At 43.1% G+C, this 20,064-nt stretch overlaps 1 protein-coding gene across 4 annotated transcripts in view; it reads right to left on the reverse strand.

The window, feature by feature from the left end:
* Positions 1 to 20,064, reverse strand: part of PLEKHG7 (pleckstrin homology and RhoGEF domain containing G7) — a 162,510-nt gene that overhangs the window by 18,361 nt on the left and 124,085 nt on the right. For 3 of the 4 annotated variants that reach the window (XM_068272771.1, XM_068272772.1, XM_068272770.1), the window contains 6 exons: positions 15,323 to 15,363; positions 12,935 to 13,033; positions 7,232 to 7,381; positions 6,526 to 6,621; positions 2,874 to 2,969; positions 1,783 to 1,896 (listed from right to left, as the gene is read on the reverse strand). In XM_068272771.1, the coding sequence (XP_068128872.1) occupies positions 1,783 to 1,896; positions 2,874 to 2,969; positions 6,526 to 6,621; positions 7,232 to 7,381; positions 12,935 to 13,033; positions 15,323 to 15,363 (596 nt within the window). The remainder of the gene's footprint in view (positions 1 to 1,782; positions 1,897 to 2,873; positions 2,970 to 6,525; positions 6,622 to 7,231; positions 7,382 to 12,934; positions 13,034 to 15,322; positions 15,364 to 20,064) is intronic. The other variant, XM_068272773.1, reaches the window with a different exon arrangement.

Here is a 20,064-nt window from a genome sequence, read left to right on the forward strand (position 1 = left end):
GATCTTTCATTTTCCAAAGACTTTTATCTGACGTGTGTACCCACCTTAAGTCAATCACCTGACCTGAATCCATTTGAGCATGCATTTCACTTGCTGAAGACAAAACTGATGAAAAAATGCCCCAAGAACAAGCAGAAACCAAAAGCGGCCTGGCAGAGCATCACCAGGGATGAAACCCAGCATCTGGTGATGTCTTATGCGTTCCAGACTTCAGGCTGTAATTGACTGCAAAGTATTAGCAACTAAGTATTAAAAAGTGGAAAGCTGGATTTATGTGCATTAGTCTGTCCCATTACTTTTGGTCCCTTAACAAGTGGTACCTATGCAAACTGTTGTAATTCCTACACCATTCACCTGATTTGGATGTAAATGCCCTCAAATTAAAGCTGACAGTCTGCAATTAAAGCATATAGGGCTCTATTCACAAAACTTCTCATACATGACTTATTTATTGCCTGATTTATAAAAACAACCTTTCAGCACATTTACAAGCAAAATAATCATTCAAAGTAAGTTGTTCCTGATTAACTTCATTTCAATACTGCTTTTCTTACCTTAGTTATATTATATTTGTGCTCTTTGGAAGCTTCAAAAGGTAACAAAGATAAGGTGAAGACTGAGGAAAACAGGTAAAAAAGCTTTGTGAATCATGCCCAGGGTGTTACGTTTCATTTCAAATCCATTGTGGTTGTGTATGGAGCCAAAAATGTTAGAATTGTGTAGATGTCCTAATATTTATGGACCTGACTGTAGATTTCCAATAGCACAGCTCTAATAAAAAAACAAACATTCATGTAGGTAAAGCAGCCAACTATTTTCTTAAGGTGAACATAAACTGATGAGATAAACACTTGTATCTAGCCTCATACTCCTAAAACAAAATACTTTTTTAGATATTCCATGTCTTATTGCATGTTTAAACATTTGCAAAGTAGATTTCCTCTGCTCAATGGAAGTCTATTACGTGTCCCAAAGCTAAAATACAAACTATTGACCTTTTTTAGCTATCCCATGCATTCAGAAGTTGTTTTCTGCAGGAAAAAGTTTTATGGCTGTAAATGCTTATCAGTGAGAGTTACGTTATAATCAGACAAGGGTTCGAAAAAAGAGAAACTGTCACTTGCGTAACTGAAGGTTAATGCTTTCAGGTAGGAAAAGAAAAGAGAAACCCATACTAGTTATTAACATAACTGTACATACACATTTATAATTAATATAGCTGTGCATACACTTATGTAGTACTATAGTCTGAACTGTAAAAAAAATAAATAAAAATTGGGGTAACTTCTACCTGCCATGGCATAGTGTTTTATAATATTATAATATTCAGCTCTACAGAGCAATTGTATTTGTATTTCCATTGCTGACATATACAAAATACTTGATGCTGGACAATGTTCTCCAAGAATAGTGCAGCTATTAATTGTAGGCATCGATAGCCGGCCATCCAAACTCACCCAGACCCCATGCTGGCCACTTCTCCTCCACTGATCCCTACAAAAGGAGGGGTTGAGTGACATTGTGACCACATTCCCTCCTCAATCACATTCTGCATCCTGACATTTTTAATCTGTTGACCCTATCATAGATAAGAAAGGGAGGGGGGCAGTTTTTGTCTAACGTATGTTGAACCTATGTTAATAGTTCAAGTCTTACAGTATTCTGTATAATTACTGTATAACCAAGAAGAATATGTGCTACGCTATCCAAATACTATCCGACTACATCACGCATACTAGTTACACACAGTGACATGCAAATAAAAATAAATTGGTACATTACTTTTAGATACACAGTAAAATCTTCTCTTTGTTTAAGGGTATCCAAGTAGACGACAGCAGAAGTGTAATTGAGGCAGTAGATTTGATGTTTGAAACACAGATTGTCCTTGAAGTACTGCAAAATAAAAATATTGTATTTATCCACAGTAAGTTGCATTCAATGAAGACATTTATCATAGATGCTAGTTTGTTTATCTAGCAGTGCTAGTTAGATTCGCAGACACCTAAAGTAAGGTTATCCCTCAATACAAAACCATCTCTTTTGTGGATAAGCAAAAGGTTATTTCAGTCCCTTTTACAATGCATATCCAACTCATGATGGAAACTATAGCCACTACCACAATTCATATATTATGGTTTGGAAGCTTAAGGGCCGGTTCACGGCAGGCGGCTTCTGTCGGTCGGAAGCCACCTCGGCCTGTGAAGTCTCATTTGGGGGGTGGCACTGCTGCGATCGTCGGTGTCCCGTCACAATCAGCGTTTCTCGTCCCCGCAAGGGGACATGAAGAAACGGCGGCTAGTCAACCCTAGAAGCTGCATGCAACTTCTAAGGCCGGCTGAAACTACGGGGAAAATCGGGATATGAACGCCGCGTTTGCGCAATCGACGGTAACCGCGCAACGTTGAACGCTCCCATTCACTTCAATGGCAACGTTTAGCCGACAAGTCCCGCACGCTTAGCGGTAAACTCCGCCAATCATCCGTGTGAACCGGCCCTAAAGCAGTGAGTGAAGGATCGTCACTAAAATTTAGGACCAGGTCTATGTTTAAAGAAATAGGAGGACCTGGTACAGGACAAGAGGGCAGAAGAACTTTTGATGTGGGTAAAATGCCTTTTTTATGTCATCCTTTATGGGTTAACGTAGAGTCTGGTGAGAATTTTACTACCACAAATCATATCAGTATAAAAAGAGGAATATGGTTGGTTGGAAGATGTGATTGTATTCCTATTGTGTTCGGCAGAGAAAAGTCATGGACACTGCCACTACTTGAGAAGTCACTTGACAGGCATTAAATGCTACAAGCAGAAAAAGTCATCTTATGAGCATCTTATAGCTCAGGTTTTTTCATCGATTTCAAACAAAAACTGACCTTTGTTAGCAAATCGGATAATGATATAGCAGTTTGATGACCAAGTTCCTTGTTTTGAATTGTATGAAAAAGAGTGGAAGCAAAATTTTGACTTTCCTAGAAAAAAAGAGAATACATAAAAAAAAACAAAAAGGTAACCAGTAGTGATTTTCTTTTTTGCAGGTAACTACATTTATACACAGGTGAGGTAACTAATTTCTCAGCAATTTACACAAGACAGGTTTTAGAAGCAGTGCAATAAGACATAAGGGGCATAGGGTAAAATGTAGTAAAGCAAACCAACCAATCAGTATAAAACAATCAGAAATTTGGTCGGTTGGCATGTTTTACTGCACTTTGCAAAGTTAATTTCTTTTTGTACTGTCTATGTAAGCAAATGTTATGTTTATAAAGCAGAGTATGGAGAACTGTGGGCACTGCAGCTGCAGACAGTGGCTGGAAGGTGCTTTTGAATGTCCGCCTGGACGGTGTGCGGTGGCCTCAGCGTGCACTGACCGCAAGTACAGGTGATATGAAAGAGCAAAGATATGTGGAGATGTCGGCACTGCTTTTAGGCTAATTTCTTGTGCAACATATGCGGTGGTGCACTCATGTCATGACTGTAGCATAAACAAATACAGATGCTATATTCAAAGTTGTATTGTGCACATACTGATCCAGTCAGGCAGTTGTGGTGGGTGCAGGGCAAAGGCGAGGTGGGAGGGATATGGAGGCTGTCATATTTATTTCCTTTTAAACAATACCAGTTGCCTGGCTGTGCTCCTGATCCTGTGTCTCTAATACATTTAGCCATAGATCCTAAACAAGCACGCAGCAGAGCAGGTACTCAGGGTTTTGACTTAGACATTACCTATGACAGAAGATCAACAGGGCTGCAACTGGCATTGTTTGCAAGGAAATAAATATGGCAGCCTTCATATCCATCTCACCTCAGGTCCCCTTTAAAGATAGTCATTGAAGACAAGTGAAGGAATGGCCACAGCAGTTGTAGTGGCCAGCAGCTGGGGAAGGTGGTGGTGGGAAGGGGGGGGGGGGGGAGGAGTATGTAGGATGGTGGGCATTTATTGTAATCCTAATAGATGGAGCTTGGATGCTCAGATAGGTGGGTACGGGATGTGTGCAATGTAGGAAATTGGGCAATCAGATTTCATCTGAAAATATTCCCAGGGAAGGATATGAAACTTATTCAGACAGCCATTAAAATTTTTATACGTACATCTAAACTTAGCATGAAAACTTCTCAGTTAGACAACTCAAATGCTACTCAATCATCATGCTATGATGCAGTCCCTTTGCAGCTACTGTAAACTTGGGCATATGTTCTTTTCCATACATATATAAAAGTAGCAATGCAATGGATTTTGCGTGGACCAACTCCTGCAGCAAACACGGCGAGTTTTAGACCCTGCATATTGTGCTATTTGCAAATGCTGCGCCATTTTAATTAGTCAATAGACAATTAGGCAGCCAGCAGGGGTGCAGCTAAGGTTTTTGTGGCCCCAAGCGGATTGTAGGAAGTGGCCGTATGGGTGTGGCTATCCCGCATAAGTGGGCGTGGCCATGACATGTGGGTGGAGCTGGAGGGCGGATTGGGGCGGGCTGTTTGCGGGGAAATTGATGTGGGGGTGATTGAGCCGCGCCGGCAGATGGATTTGGCCATGACATTGTATGGGCGGAGCTTAACTGTAGCACAGCAAATATAGCCAACTATGACCATTAAATAATAAATGCAGCAACAGTTACCCCAGACACCAGAAAATAAAAACGCAATTTGTGCAACATTTCAACAGAAAACAAACAGAATTTGGGCCACATTTCAGCAGAAATCAAACGCAATTTGGTCCACATTTCAGCAGAAATCAAACGCAATTTGGGCCACATTTCAGCAGAAATCAAACGCAATTTGGGCCACATTTCAGCAGAAATCAAACGCAATTTGGGCCACATTTCAGCAGAAATCAATCGCAATTAGGGCACATTTTCAGCAGAAATCAAATGCAATTAGGGCACAGTTCAGCAGAAATCAAACGCAATTAGGGCACAGTTCAGCAGAAATCAAACGCAATTAGGGCACAGTTCAGCAGAAATCAAACGCAATTAGGGCACATTTTCAGCAGATATCAAACGCAATTACGGCACATTTTCAGCAGAAATCAAACACAATTAGGGAACAGTTCAGCAGAAATCAAACACAATTAGGGCACAGTTCAGCAGAAATCAAACACAATTAGGGAACAGTTCAGCAGATATCAAACGCAATTAGGGCACATTTTCAGAGCTGCAAAAAGAAAAGCATTTACTCACCTGGCACTGGCAGAAGTCTTCTCTCCCCGTCTCCTCTCCTGGCCGGCTCCTCAGGCGCACAGTTCCCACGGAGCTCCCTCCCTCCTCCAATCTCCCGCGCTGATTGAATCAGGGCTACGGGAAGATGGCCACCGAAGCCCTGTACTGGAGGCATAAATAGTCTCCAGAGCAGGGCTTCGGCAGCGGCCATCTTCCCGTAGCCCTGCCCTACTCTGCTCTGCCAGCCCCGCGGGGCTGCGGGAAAACAGTGACGTCACGCCGACGTCACTGAGCCGCCGAGGCCCCTACGATCTTGAGGCCCCAAGCGGCCGCTTGGTTCGCTTTATGCCTCGCGGCGCCCCTGCTATAGTCAGGTGAATCTGGACAGAGCACACATCTCTCTGTTTTTTCTCCATGTGCAGCACATATAAAAGTAAACTTTTAAAAAACCAAGTTGGTGCAGTTCCATCAGTTCCTGCCCATTATAGTTTTGTTACTACACACACACACACACACACAACCAACATCCTTATTAATCTGGCACTGCCCACTAAACTATCTAGCTATGTGTTAATAGAATGTCAAAGACTTTACAAAGCAGGTGATTGTGAAGGCATGACCCATCTGCCAGTAGGGTATTCTGCCAGTACATTTTCCAATAGCCATGATCTTCTAGCTTGGCAGACAGTTCCTGTTTGTGCCTATAGAGAAAGCGGAAATGGCACAAGCAGAATACAGGGTGCTGATGCTGCCAGACAGCCAGTGCAACCGATCTCTAGGGAAATAGCAACTTGGGTTCCTTTTCTAACCCGTCTAAATAGTGTATTATGCAACTCACTTCTTGTGTCCATAAGCGACTGATCACAGTGGACAGATTTTCTAAATATCTGCCTTCAGCATATTTAAAGTGTAATGTTAAAAATTACGTCTTCATAGCAGGCTGCAGCTTTGAAACTTTTCACATACCTAAAACACTAAAGCAAATCGTGTTTCAATCCAAATATGGCAATATTCTAAATTTTTTTTTTGCTTGTTTGATTAGCTAAGGAAGCAGAACGTGAACATAGTTCACATTCCCATCATTCTTAGGTTCCACACTGAGTGGGCATTACACGGGTAGGGAATAAGCATGTCTGTAGATATGGCAGAATACCACATTTCTGTTCACACTCCAGGGTTCCACAGCACCCAAGTAGTATTCTTAGTACTTGAGCCCTAGCAATTATATTACTAGCTGAGATTTTGAGGCTACAGCACACATGCAACTTGCTTCAGTAACGTTTGCTAAAACCTTTGCAATATAGATAGTTGCACTTTCTATTTTTCCACTAAAGTGAAGTTAGTTCATGATAAAAAGATGAAGATTTACCTGGTTCAGATCTTCCAAATTTGCAAACAACCTAACTGGGTCAACATCCAACAGATGGTCATTGTTCTGCAGGTGCTTGAGTGCATGAAAAAATATCTAAAAAAGTCAAACAACCCAAAAAAAAAAAAAAAAAAAAAAAAAGGATAAAAGCATTATAAACACAATTTTCTTTATTTAACAGTCTGTCTATTGTAAAAAGGTAAAATAAAAAATACAACACCAGAATTGAACATGGAACAGAGTTATTGCTTTTATGCATTTTACTGAGTCCAATAAACTAAAGGGCAGGGTAGAATTCACGAAATAGAAAAAATGCTTTGTTTTTATGGTGCTTTAAATACTCAATCAGGTTAGTGGGAGAAAAAAAATTCTTATTAAACTGTGTATTTAAAACAAATAGGCTCTCAACACATACCTATAAACATAATTGACACTTAGGGCCTGTTTCCACTACACGCAGATTCTGCATGCAGAAAACTGACTCCAATGAATGTATGTTGCCATATGAGAAATGTTAGAATGGAAATCAGGGAGAGGAGAGATTTTACAGTGGGCAAACATTGACTAAATCTTTTCTAAATAATTTTTGTAAAAATTAGGCACTTTTTTCATTAAGTTATTTTCACTGCAGTTCCTCTTTAAATATACATTCATAAATAGCTACCATACCAAGTTATAGGACGCTTAGTAAAGCAAACAAACTTACCATTTTGAGTACTAATAAATGCTCCAGAAAATAAGTGCATTCAGAGGTAAAAAGTTCCCAGACTGACTCCTGCCTTCTTCTGTTAAGTGTGCTAGGAATAATCTTGTGCTCACTTTGATGCATATTTCTGAATTCATCCCAGGCTTTATCCTGCATTTATCACAGAAAAATAGCATAGTGTTGATATGTGTGTTTAATATGAATTCATTCTGTTGTAAAGAAATCTTAACCACCTGAGCGGTCTGGACGAGCTCAGCTCGTCCAACACCGCCGGAGGCTGCCGCTCAGGCCCTGCTGGGCCGATTTACATCAAATAAAAAGCAGCACACGCAGCCGGCACTTTGCCAGCCGCGTGTGCTGCCTGATCGCCGCCGCTCTGCGGCGATCCGCCGCGAGCAGCGGCGAAAGAGGGTCCCCCCAGCCGCCTGAGCCCAGCGTAGCCGGAACGAAAAGTTCCGGCCAGCGCTAAGGGCTGGATCGGAGGCGGCTGACGTCAGGACGTCGGCTGACGTCGATGACGTCACTCCGCTCGTCGCTATGGCGACGATATAAGCAAAACAAGGAAGGCCGCTCATTGCGGCCTTCCTTGTTTATTCTGGGCGCCGGAGGCGATCGGAAGATCGCCTCCGGAGCGCCCTCTAGTGGGCTTTCATGCAGCCAACTTTCAGTTGGCTGCATGAAATAGTTTTTTTTTTATTTAAAAAAAACCCTCCCGCAGCCACCCTGGCGATTTAATCAGAACGCCAGGGTGGTTAAAGAGGACCGTCAGCCTAAACAAACATACTGTCATTATGTTGCATTAGTTATGTTAATTTAAAATAGATAGGCAATATAATCTCTTACCCACCCTGTTTTAAAAGAACAGGCAAATGTTTGTGATTTCATGGGGGCTGCCATCTTTGTCATGGGGGCTGCCATCTTTGTCATGGGGACAGCCATCTTTTTGTTTGAAAGGAGGTGACAGGGAGCATGAGACAGTTCCAACTGTCTTGTGTCCTGATCACCCCTCCCAGCTGTGTGCGCTAGGCTTCAAATCTCAAATTAAAAATAAAAAAAAAACAACTTAGCGCCAAAACAGCAGAAAGAGATCATCATCATCAGAAACCCCATCATGATTTGCACAGCATCAGGGAAAAAATGCCCGGGCAGATTTATTTGATGGGGCGGAGCTTAGCTTCTGTGCAGCTAAAAATGAGGCTTGGGTAAGAAAAACGAAATTCTGATGCTGTGAAACTGTTAAACGCCAAGCCTTTTCAGTGCTGCTGAGTAAATTTTTAGCCTGGAGGTTCACTTTAAGGCCTGTACACATGCTACATTAAAGTCTGCTAAGGCGGCCAATAATCCAGCAGGTGAACAGCAGCCCATGACCGCTGCCCGGCAGATCAATTCAGCCAACAGCTTTGTTCTCCCCACTCGCTCTCTGCCCAGCGCATGACGTCACATCTGCGCCCTCAACCCTTCCCCCTCGCATGGCAACAGAATGCGTCGCTGGCCTGTAGGCTGACTACCTGTCTGTACAGTCTCGGTCTAGCGATGTTGCCCATGAGATCAGATCCAAATTCCCGGCGACATCTATCTAGCGTGTGTATAGGCTTTTACGAAGCTAACATTCTGTCAGGATTAGAGATACATACATACATATACATACGCGAGGAAAGCCCCTGGCCCTGATGGCATGTCACCAGCATGACAAAAGTCCTGCTCACGCCAGCTGGCCTACATCCTCTCCTCTGTCTTTGCCAAGTCCCTTAGTGAAGGGAAGGTTCCTACTTGTTTCAAGAAAGCAAGGAGTATCCGACCTAAACAACTTCAGGCCTGTGACCCTAACATCCGTGGTCATGAAGACCTTTGAAAAAGTGGTCCTGTCCCTCCTCAAGCACACCACACTAGACCAACTGGATCCACTCCAGTTTGCATACAGAGCAAACAGGTCTACCGACGACGCCATCAATTTGTGCCTGGAGTTTATCACTGATCACCTGGCCAGGCCAGACTTGTATGCCAGAGTCCTTCTCCTGGACTTCAGTTCGGCCTTTAATACCATCTGCGCTCGTATTCTGTTTGCCAAGCTTACGGAGCTCGATGTCCAACCAACTTTCCGTCACTGGATCACAGACTCTCTCTAGAACATGTCCAAAGGTTGTTAAACTGGGTGACCTCTCCTCCAGTCCTAGAGTGGCCAACATAGGAGCACCCCAGGGCTGTGTCTTGTCATCGTTCCTGTTCTCTCTTTACACAAATAACTGCACATCCAAAGAAAACTGTCAAAATCATCAAATTTGTGGACCCTACCACAATTGTTCGCCTTTTCAGTAAGGGAGATGAGGTAGATAAGAGTCTGCAATTGGTGTAGAGAGAACAGGATAGTCCTAAACACAGCCAAAACCATTGAGATGGTCATTGATTTCAGGAAGCATGCCACTAACCAACCCCCAATATTGATGGAACTGAAGTTGTGAGGGTACCTAGCGTCTGCCTCCTGGGCACAACCATCTCAGATGACCTGACCTGGAGGGCAAACACCATCTCAACTCAGAAGAAGGCGCAGCAAAGACTTCTTCCTACGCCAACTAAAATTAATTTGGTATAGCCCAAGGTCTTCTGAGATCCTTCTACTCCACCACCATTGAGTTGGTCCTTTGCTATTCCATCCTGGTCTGGTACACTAGCTCTTCTGCCAGCAACAGACACAAAATTCAGAGGGTCATCAGTTCAGCTGAAAGAATTATTTAAAAATCCCTTCCCACCTCTAGACTTCATCTACAACACTAGACTGCACGCTAGAGCAATGAAAATTGCTGGTGACCACTCCCATCCAAGCCACAGCTTCTTCAGTTGGCACAATTCAGGTCGGAGGTTCCGGTCCATTCCAACCAAGACCACAAGGTGTATGTACACTTTCTTCCCCACGGCCATTAGACTTTTGAACTCTGCACTTACCTCTAACGCCACCCCCCCCCCCCCCCTGCTGACTGCCATCTGACCAGGGCTGTTGCTGCTCTGTTCACTGTTTTGCTGGAGGCTGTACTAGTATTACTGTTTTTATCTTTTGTAACATGTAGCTGTTTATGTAAATCTGTGTTGTCTTACTTTCAATGTTGCATTACTTCACTGTGCCAAATCTCTGTGCCAAACCCAATTCCGGGCACGGTCCAGCCGTGCTTGGCGAAATAAATCTGATTTTGAGTCTGATAATATCTGATAGCTTAGTATATAAAATATCCAAATGTTACATATTTGAGTGAAACAAGGCTTCTGTGGTCTAAAATCCAGTTGTAAAAAATTGCTTGCATGATCTGAAGAAGCAGATTTGAACAAGTTAGTGATGGAGTTTATACATAGGTGGGAGAATGCCTAGAAATCATTTGTGTCTGGATCTGGGCTTAAAGGGACTCCGAGCAGTGCCTGTGGGTATGCCTTTAAGCATACCCCCAACTAATTAATTATATCCTCACACCTACCGGCATGATGTTTGTAATTTTATCCCCCTGGGTTCCTTGTATTTAATTTCATTGCACTGAATGGAGCTGCCGACACTGGGGAAAGTGTCGTCCTGCATAATACAATGCTGAATAAGGAATCCAAGACGGTAGCCGCGATTTCGATCGCGAAAACGAAAAGGTTTAGGGTGGCGTTTTATATATCAATGGAAAGAGAGCTTCAAAATGGTATGCATCTTTCCATAGTTAATGTAAGAGTGAACAGGGGCGCCAGCAGGATAAAAGGTTCTAAAAGGCTTAAAATCCCTCAGGAGGTGGTGGTGGACTCGCCTTCCCGACGCAGACAAGATACCGTCAGTTTTATGACAAAAGGTTTATTAACCACTTCACCACTGAGGGGGTTTACCCCCTGACCACCAGAGCAATTTTCACCTTTCAGCGCTCCTTCCATTCGTCTATAACTTTATCATTACTTATCACAATTAAACGATCTATATCTTGTTTTTTCCACCACTAATTAGGCTTTCTTTAGGTGGGACATTATGCCAAAAAATATTTTATTCTAAATGTGTTTTAATGGGAAAATAGGAAAAATCTGGGAAAAAAATTATTTTTCAGTTTTCGGCCATTATAGTTTTTAATTAATGCATGCTACTGTAATTAAAACCCATGTAATGTATTTGCCCTTTTGTCCCGATTATAAAACCGTTTAAATTATGTCCCTATCACAATGTTTGGCGCCAATATTTTATTTGGAAATAAAGGTGCATTTTTTTCAGTTTTGCGTCCATCCCTAATTACAAGCCCATAGTTTATAAAGTAACAGTGTTGTACCCTCCTGACATAAGGTAACTATTTACCGTATGTATTTTTTTTTATTGTACATTTTTTTATTTTTTTTTAATTACAAAAAAAATTAAATTGGGAGTGTGGGAGGTAATGAGTTAATTTTTTGTGTAAAAGTAATTTATTTGTATGTGAAAAATGTGAAGGGTGTAGTTTTACTATTTGGCCACAAGATGGCCACAGTAACTTTTTGTTTTAATGCGACCTCCAAGCGTCCTTCCGGAAGCTTGGAGGAAATACTTGGAGGCTGGGTAAGTGTGTTTACTTTTCATAATGATCGCGCTGCTCATCGGAGAGCAGCGGATCATTGCGGGGCTTAGATCAACGAACGGGAATGGATTTTCCCGTTCATTGATCTCCGGGCGAGCGGGCGGCGGCGTGTTTACTAGCGGCGGGCAGCGTGTTTACGAGCGGGAGCGCGGACAGCGGCGGGAACGCGGAAAGTACGGATTTCTCTGTCCCTGGGGGGTTAAAGGATGGAAAAAGGGACGGAGAAATTCGTACGAGGCGGGGGGAAAGTGGTTAATATACTCCAAAACAAACAGTGCAACGCGTTTCACGGGTATGTTCCCGCTTCCTCAGGCAATAAACAGATAGGAGTACACAGTTAGTCTCAAGGTCACGAATAGCGCCTCTGTCGACTGTAGCACCTCTGTTGCACTGTTTATTTTGGAGTATATTAATAAACCTGTTGTCATAAAACTGACGGTATCTTGTCTGCTTCGGGAAGGCGAGTCCACCACCACCTCCTGAGGGATTTTAAGCCTTTTAGAACCTTTTATCCTGCTGGCACCTCTGTTCACTCTTACATTATCAATATCCACCCCTGGTGGAGGGGTGTTGCCCCTTATTTCCTTATCTACAGAGAGCGACTTTTAATCCTGAGTGAGGACAGGTCTAATCTCCTCACCTGCCTATACAGTGGTGACCTAGGAGGTAACCCACGTTTGTGAGTATATACATTATATACTTTTCATTTCCAATCCCTTGTTTTGCATGCTACACTATATTGGGCTCTCTGTATTTCTTTTGTCTTTATCTTTCCATAGTTACTGCACTGCTCGGAGTCCCTTTAAAGATCAGTGTTGTTACAAATACTTTGGTTGAATTTAAAATGAATTACCCTTACTAATTTAAATATTACAAGACAAGACAAATAACATTTATATTGCATTTTTCTTGTGGTGTACTCAAAGCGCTTCAGCCACTAGGGTGTGCTCAGTAGGCAGTAGCAGTGTTAGGGAGTCTAGCCCAAGGACTCCTTACTGAATAGGTGCTGGCTTACTGAACATCTATATTCGTTAATTAATCCATATTACTACCAGTATATCAGTATGGTTACATTAGAACAGTAGTGAGTCCTCCCACTTTTTTATTTAACAGTAGATTAATAGGATTTTAGATTTCACAACAATACCTTAATACTATAAAATTCATATTCACTGAAATCTGGTATCTTGAAAGAAGAAAGACAGTTTTCCATATCTGAAATCTGTTTGTGCTTCCCCTTGATAAACTGAAACGAAAACAAAGTAATCTCATTGTATATTTACATGCCAGTATAGGATATATTTTTACCTTCATGCTAGCAATAAAAAAAAATTCAACAAGGTAAACAAGTTTCTTTATAGGACTGTTGTAATTATTGCCTTGTTGCGTGTTCTAGCATATAATTACATAATGGATTCACTATGCCTGAGGGCTGGCAAAAGCAATCTTTCATCTGCAGTCTAGGGAACACAAGTCCTAGGAGGGATGCTTAACCTCCCTGGCGGTCTATTAGAAACCGCCAGGGGGCAGCGCAGCACTATTTTATTTATTTATTTATTTTTAAATCATGTAGCCGCTGTACAGCGGCATCCCCCCGCCCGCTTCGATCGCCTCCGGCGATCTTTGATCAGGAAATCCTGTTCAAAGAACGGGATTTCCTGAAGGGCTTCCCCCGTCGCCATGACGACGGGGCGGTATGACGTCACCGATGTCATGGGCGTCGTGACGTCTAAGGGAGTCCCGATCCACCCCTCAGCGCTGCCTGGCACTGATTGGCCAGGCAGCGGCACGGGGTCTGGGGGGGCGGCACGGCGCGGCGAACAGCGGCGATCGAGCGTGGAGCGGTGGCGATCGGAATGCACACGCAGCTAGCAAAGTGCTAGCTGCGTGTTGCAGAAAAAAGTGAGCAAATCGGCCCAGCAGGGCCTGAGAAATCCTCCTGCGCGGCATAGTCCATGCTCAGCACGGGCTTACCGCCAGGGAGGTTAAAGTGAACCCAAGGTGAGAGGGATATGGAGGCTGACATTTATTACCTTCTAAACGATGCACATTGCCTGGCTATCCTGCTGACCATCTCTGCCTCTAAAGGCTGCCATACACTGGTTGATTGCCACCAGATCGACCAACAGATCAGATTCTATCAGAGAGGGATCTATTTGCTGCCCATACACTGCACACAGATTCTGAATTGCTTTCCAGCAGGAAATCTATTCACAAACTGTGGAACTGCCGCTACGGCCTGTGAAGCCACCCCAGGTCACTCGTGCTTCCCCGGCCAGCAGCAATACATCACCTGTCAGCTGGCGCAAGTCCCTGGGTCCATGCTGTCCCTTCCTCCAGCGCTCTCCTCCATCTTCTCTTCACTTCCTGTCACGTCCAGTGACAAGCGGTAGTTCAAACATTAGAGCGCCCTCTCCTGTTTGAACTTTAGCCTTCTCACAGGACGAGACAAAGTGAAGAGAAGACAACAGAAGAAGTGAGAGACTGCAGGGACCCGGGGACTCGCGCCGGCGGACAGGTGATGTATTGCTGCGTCGCTCGTCGCTGTATCGAACGCTGCTCCTGACCCACCGGCGATCAAGCTAAATTTTCCGCCTGGACAGATCAACTGAATCAATTGATTTCGTGTGAAAATCGGTTGAATGGTTAACATCTGTGTTAACGATTTCACAGCAGATTCGATCACAGTAATCAAATCTGCTGTGATGGGCAATCCTTTTAGTGTATAGATACCTTAATACTTTAAGCCATAGAAAATGAACAAACATGCATCTCAGGTGTTTCTGAAAAAAAAATCTCACAATATAAGCTGAATGCTTGTTTCAGGTATTACTGACCAGAAAGTTCAGCAGGATGCCAAGCAACTGGCATTAACTACTGTAAAAATAAATACATAGTTGATGGTTTATAATGCCTTCTTGCTCTAGTAATGCATATAAACATGCATTTGTAGGGACATGAATACACATGAGAATGATTAGCACTGAATGGAAATGGAAACCACATCTCAAAGCAAGATTTTCCAAAATGCATTCAGGTAAGCTAATATCCTTGCTGTAATTCTTAAGTGCTGCGAAACAATATTGTACATAAACAATAAGACAAAGAGTGTAACAACCCACAATAGAGATCATCTTTCTATTGATCAGATGTCAGACAGCTAAAAGCTAAGAGTATCTACAAACATTAGATGACCGTTGCCCAATCCACTACCCACAGACTTATTGGGTGGCAGTTTGAAGGCTGTAGATGCTTCTAACCACTCTGAAAGATCTCTCACTGCCCTCTGGGTAAAAATGGTAGACGCAATCTACAGAATGAATGATACTGGCTTGATTATTGTACATTTGATTAGACTACCTTCTTATATCTGTAGGTAGTCTTACCAGGGTTGGTGCTGGTTTCTGAATTTTGCATAATATCCTGATGTTTCATGAAAGGCGGAATTGTGCAAAATCCTGCTCATGCGTACATTTTTCTCTACAGAACATTGAAAACCACTATGAAAATTATGTAAGTAAAATTAAATACTTACTGATGTCTTCTTAGAGAAAGGCCACTTTGGTTTCTTGGCATCTAATGAAAAATATATTATTTAGTAATATAGTCCATAGATCTATGTAAAAAGGTCACAACATATAATGTTCTCCCGCTTTTGTTCTCAAACTTTTATTGTGAAAAAAAAAGGTCACAAAATAAATGGTATAGCCATTAAATGTTATGGTACAGTGACAGGAAGTTGATTTGTGCCTCGCCCCACAACACATCACCCCAACTGAGGCAGCTAGCCAGGGAAAAAAATAATCTACCTCCTCAACAGATTCTCAAGAGGATCCCAACCCAAATTCTTTTTTAATCAGTCTGACTGTAAAAGTATTACGTGTCTGTCCAGGCACTACACAGACTCCCAAATTTATGGGATCAGTTCACACTCATAAATGTCATTCTAAACAATAGTGGGCCTTCTTTACTGCAGCAAGCCGGGCTGTAGTAGCCCCTGTGTAAGCTTTTATATGCATCAGCCTTTCCCTAGAAGAGAGCAAAGAGGAATTCAATACTTGAACAGAAGATTCACAGTCTTCCTCACATGTCTGTCAGTCACTGAGAGGATCAGAGCTGCTATTTCTCTGAGCAATCTGTCAGCAGACAGTCATACAGCATAGGCAACAGGTTGCCCAGTCTCTGCCCTATCATTCATTTCCCTAATACATGAGACTCCAATACCGCACTCCAGTATACACACAACCTAGCCTTTTAGGTACTCCAGTATGTTCTTATATTCAAAAGTTTGCCACCTAACAGTTGACCCAGTTCATTATTGCTAAAATTAACCAGTCTTCTTCACTGTTATGCTGGGAATACACGGTTCGTTTTTTAGGTGATTAGATAGTTCAATAGATAATTTCCGACATGTCCAATCTCCCTTTCGATTCTTTCGCCTATTTCTGATAGAAGTGAATGGAAAAAGATAAGAAAAACGAGTGGACGATAAGAGAATCAACTGCAGAATCGAGCGGCAAAAACTATCGAGAAGAGAAACGCACGGCAGAAACAAACCGTGTATTCCCAGCATTACACAATTTAGTAATTTAAAACAACTGAAACCTAAAGGTCTTCCATCATCACTCTTGTCTTATCTCAACAACACACCTGATCCATCTTCACATCAGCACTTTACCAGGAGCTATACAGGCTAATGACTAAATAGGTCACCTGTCCAAGTCTGTTTTGCTGAGGTTTGACATTCCTCAGCAGACAGACTAAGTGTCACCATCTCCTGCTAATATCACAGATTATTAGACAACAAACCAACCAAAGAGACCAGCACCACCACGTAGACCATAAACAGTTACAACCCTATATAAATCTATAACGGATAAGGGAAGGCTGGGAACTACTGCTTCACAATACTCAATGTAAACAAAGTACAATGAATAGCACGGATAAGTATGGCAACAATATATAAAATAATATTCTCAAGTTTACAAAAACAGATAACCATCTAACAGTAAAATATAAGACTGGTTGCTTAGATTAGTAACATGCAATATATTAAATATACTTATCCTGATAAATTAATATAAAAGTGACAATTCATACTGAAAACATTATTATGACACTGTCTTATTTTTGGGGAAACACGGTATAGATATTATGCTAAGGTGCAAACATAGAAGTCTCAAATCTGACTGTACATGTGGTAATTAGAAAACCAAACTCCCTAGTGTCTAACAAGGGAGCATAATCAATAAAGCTGGTAATAAACCCTGGTGTATGAGTGGAAGTGGAGGCATATACTGTACTGTAAGGGCCTGTACACACTGCTGCACTTTTTAAATCGCATGCGTTTTTTAATCGCAAGGTCTTTTGAAAAATCATGAAAATCATGAAGACCTGTATACACTGGTGCAATGCGATTTTTCTATTTCCTTGAAGGCTTTGCGATTTAAAAATCGCAGAGCAAGCGCAGCAGTGTGTACAGGCCCTAGAGCTGTCCGGTCTCTGTTGCAAGTGCTGCCTCCACTGTGCCTAAAGAGCATCGCAGCTTATGTCCTGCTTCATCTGAGGCTGTTTTAGTCAACATGCATAAATGTTTGTGTGACTGATGCCTACACAAACCATTATGCAGAGATATGCAGGGCACACAATTGCTAACTAATTTGGCTGTACTTCATGTTATAGAGATACAACACACCTGTTCCCTAAAGGGCAAACCACATTTATCATAATTAATGTATTCTAACGTCTAAAAAAAAATAAAAAAAAAAATACAAGCAACAGGCATATAAGACTTCATTGTATATTTGGTTCACGGAAGGGGTCTCAGTTGTCATATGGAGAGGAAAGAGGAACAAGTAGTAATGCCTTGTTTATGCAATGACAGTATACTGTATGTGCTGTCCTACATCATCAACAAGCGCTGGCTCTCTAACAGGTAAAATTAACATTCCCCTCCCCCCCTTCTTACACTAATCTTCCCCTCTCAGATGCCTTACACTAACCTACCCCTCTGATTCTTAACACTAACCTCCCCAGTCCTCTAACACTAACCTCTACCACTGCGATGCGTAACAATAACCTCCCCCCCTTAACCACCTAACACGTACCTTTACCCCCACCCAATGCCTAACTCTGACTTCCACCTCTTCGACCTGTATTTCGATACTGTGCATGTGCAGATCATGAGAAATTGTAGTGCACATACATGTCAGCACATAATGATAGGCAGCCCTAATTTGCCATTGCACCTGCTTTACCCAGTGACAAAGCGATCAGCAGAAAAAAAAAATCTTCTAAAGGTGAACGTTCGATGCTCCTGTTTATCTGGGTACACCAAAACATTACTTATCAATTCAGACACCCAAATGAGGGCTTAAATCAGTGTTTCTCAAACCTATCCTCGTGACACCCTAATGGTGCATGTTTTGTAGGCAACCTCACCTATGCATGGGGGGTAATTAGTGTCTCAGCTAGGTGGATTCCATGTATCGGAGACACTAATTGCCCCACCTTTGCATAGGGGAAGTTGCCTGCAAAACATGCACCGTTGGGGAGTCATAAGTACAGGTTTGAGAAACACTGGCCTTAATGATCACATAAGATTATTTAGGCCATTTGTACACAGTACAGTACCTAAGAAAAACAAGCAGAACAGATATTCTAGGGCAGGGGCGCAGCCAGCATACAGGCGAGGCACGCCCCCGCTTGGGGCCTCGCTCTGCTGCTGTCGGCAGGCATGCGGGCACCAGGTGGAGCAGCAGGAGGGTGTGCACAGTGGCGGGGGGAGTGGGAAGAGAGAAGTTTCCACTTACCTGCCTGGATCCTGCACGCAGCTTTTATCTACTGCCTGTCCCAGCGTCTGTCACTATGGTAACAGCGCCCCCTGTGATGACATGACCGCATGTCATCACAGGGGGAGCTCTTACCGATGCAACGCGTGCCGGGAGAGGCTGAAGATAGAAGCTGTGTGCAGGATCCAGGCAGGTAAGTGGAAACCTCTGTCTCCCCGCTCCCCCTGCAAACACCCTCCTGGCTATACTGGGGTGATCTACCTATCTAACCTATACTGGGGGCATATACCCATCTAACCTATACTGGGGGCACCTACCCATCTAACCTATACTGGGGGCACCTATCTAACCTATACGGGGGGCACCTATCTAACCTATACTGGGGGCACCTATCTAACCTATACTGGGGGCACCTATCTAACCTATACTGGGGGCACCTATCTAACCTATACTGGGGGCACCTACCTATCTAACCTATACTGGGGGCACCTACCTATCTAACCTATAGTGGTGGCATATACCTATCTAACCTATACTGAGGGGTACCTACCTATCTAACCTACACTGAGGGGTACCTACCCATCTACCCTATACTGGGGGCATTTATCTATCTAATCTATACTGGGGGCATATACCTATCTAACCTATACTGAGGGGTACATACCCATCTAACCTATACTGCATGCACCTACCTATCTAACCTATACTGGAGGCACCTACCTATCTAACCTATATGGGGGCACCTACCTATCTAACCTATACGGGGGCACCGACCTATCTAACCTATATTGGGGCACCTACCTATCTAACCTATACTGGGGGCAACTATATGGGCTACCTATACTGGGGGGACCTATAGCTTGCTACCTACACTGCGGGCACCTATACCTGTCTCCACGTTGGGGGCGCATTTTACGCCCTCGTCCTGGGTACAATTTAGCCTAGAAACTGCTAGTATTTGGCTCCACCCACATCATGTTTTGGCCACGCCCATTTGAGATGCAGCGCGCGGTGTGGCTATCCATTTTTCGCAGTGGCAAGCAAGGCACGTTGCTCCTTTCATGGATGGGGGCAGGGGAGTAACAATAGACCTTGCAAGGGATGCAGCCGCAGGGGTGCCCAGAAGCCACAGGGGGCCCCATCCTGAGAGACAGACAACTTAGGGCATGGAGAAAAGACATCCTGCTCTCTGCACAATTGTTCTAATTACTGCACCTGCTCAGCACTGAAAAAGATTCATACAAAGTTTTGCAGTAAAAGATTTGTAAACAGTCCCTACTGAATATGCAGCAGGCTCATGTGTACAGCCACCAACCTCTCTACCCCTCCCCAGGTGTTCTGTACTGTATTGATGCTGGAGAAGTCTGCAGAGCCAGTTCTGCTCCATCAGAGATGGACAGAGTGAGTGTGATAAGCTGAAGATGGGAGCATTGGTTTTCTGAATGCGTTTTCTGCTCACCATGTGTGTCTGTATGTGTGAAAACAT

The sequence above is a fragment of the Hyperolius riggenbachi genome, chromosome 3 (assembly GCF_040937935.1).
Source record: "Hyperolius riggenbachi isolate aHypRig1 chromosome 3, aHypRig1.pri, whole genome shotgun sequence".
In the NCBI taxonomy this organism is placed as follows: Eukaryota; Metazoa; Chordata; class Amphibia; order Anura; family Hyperoliidae; genus Hyperolius; species Hyperolius riggenbachi.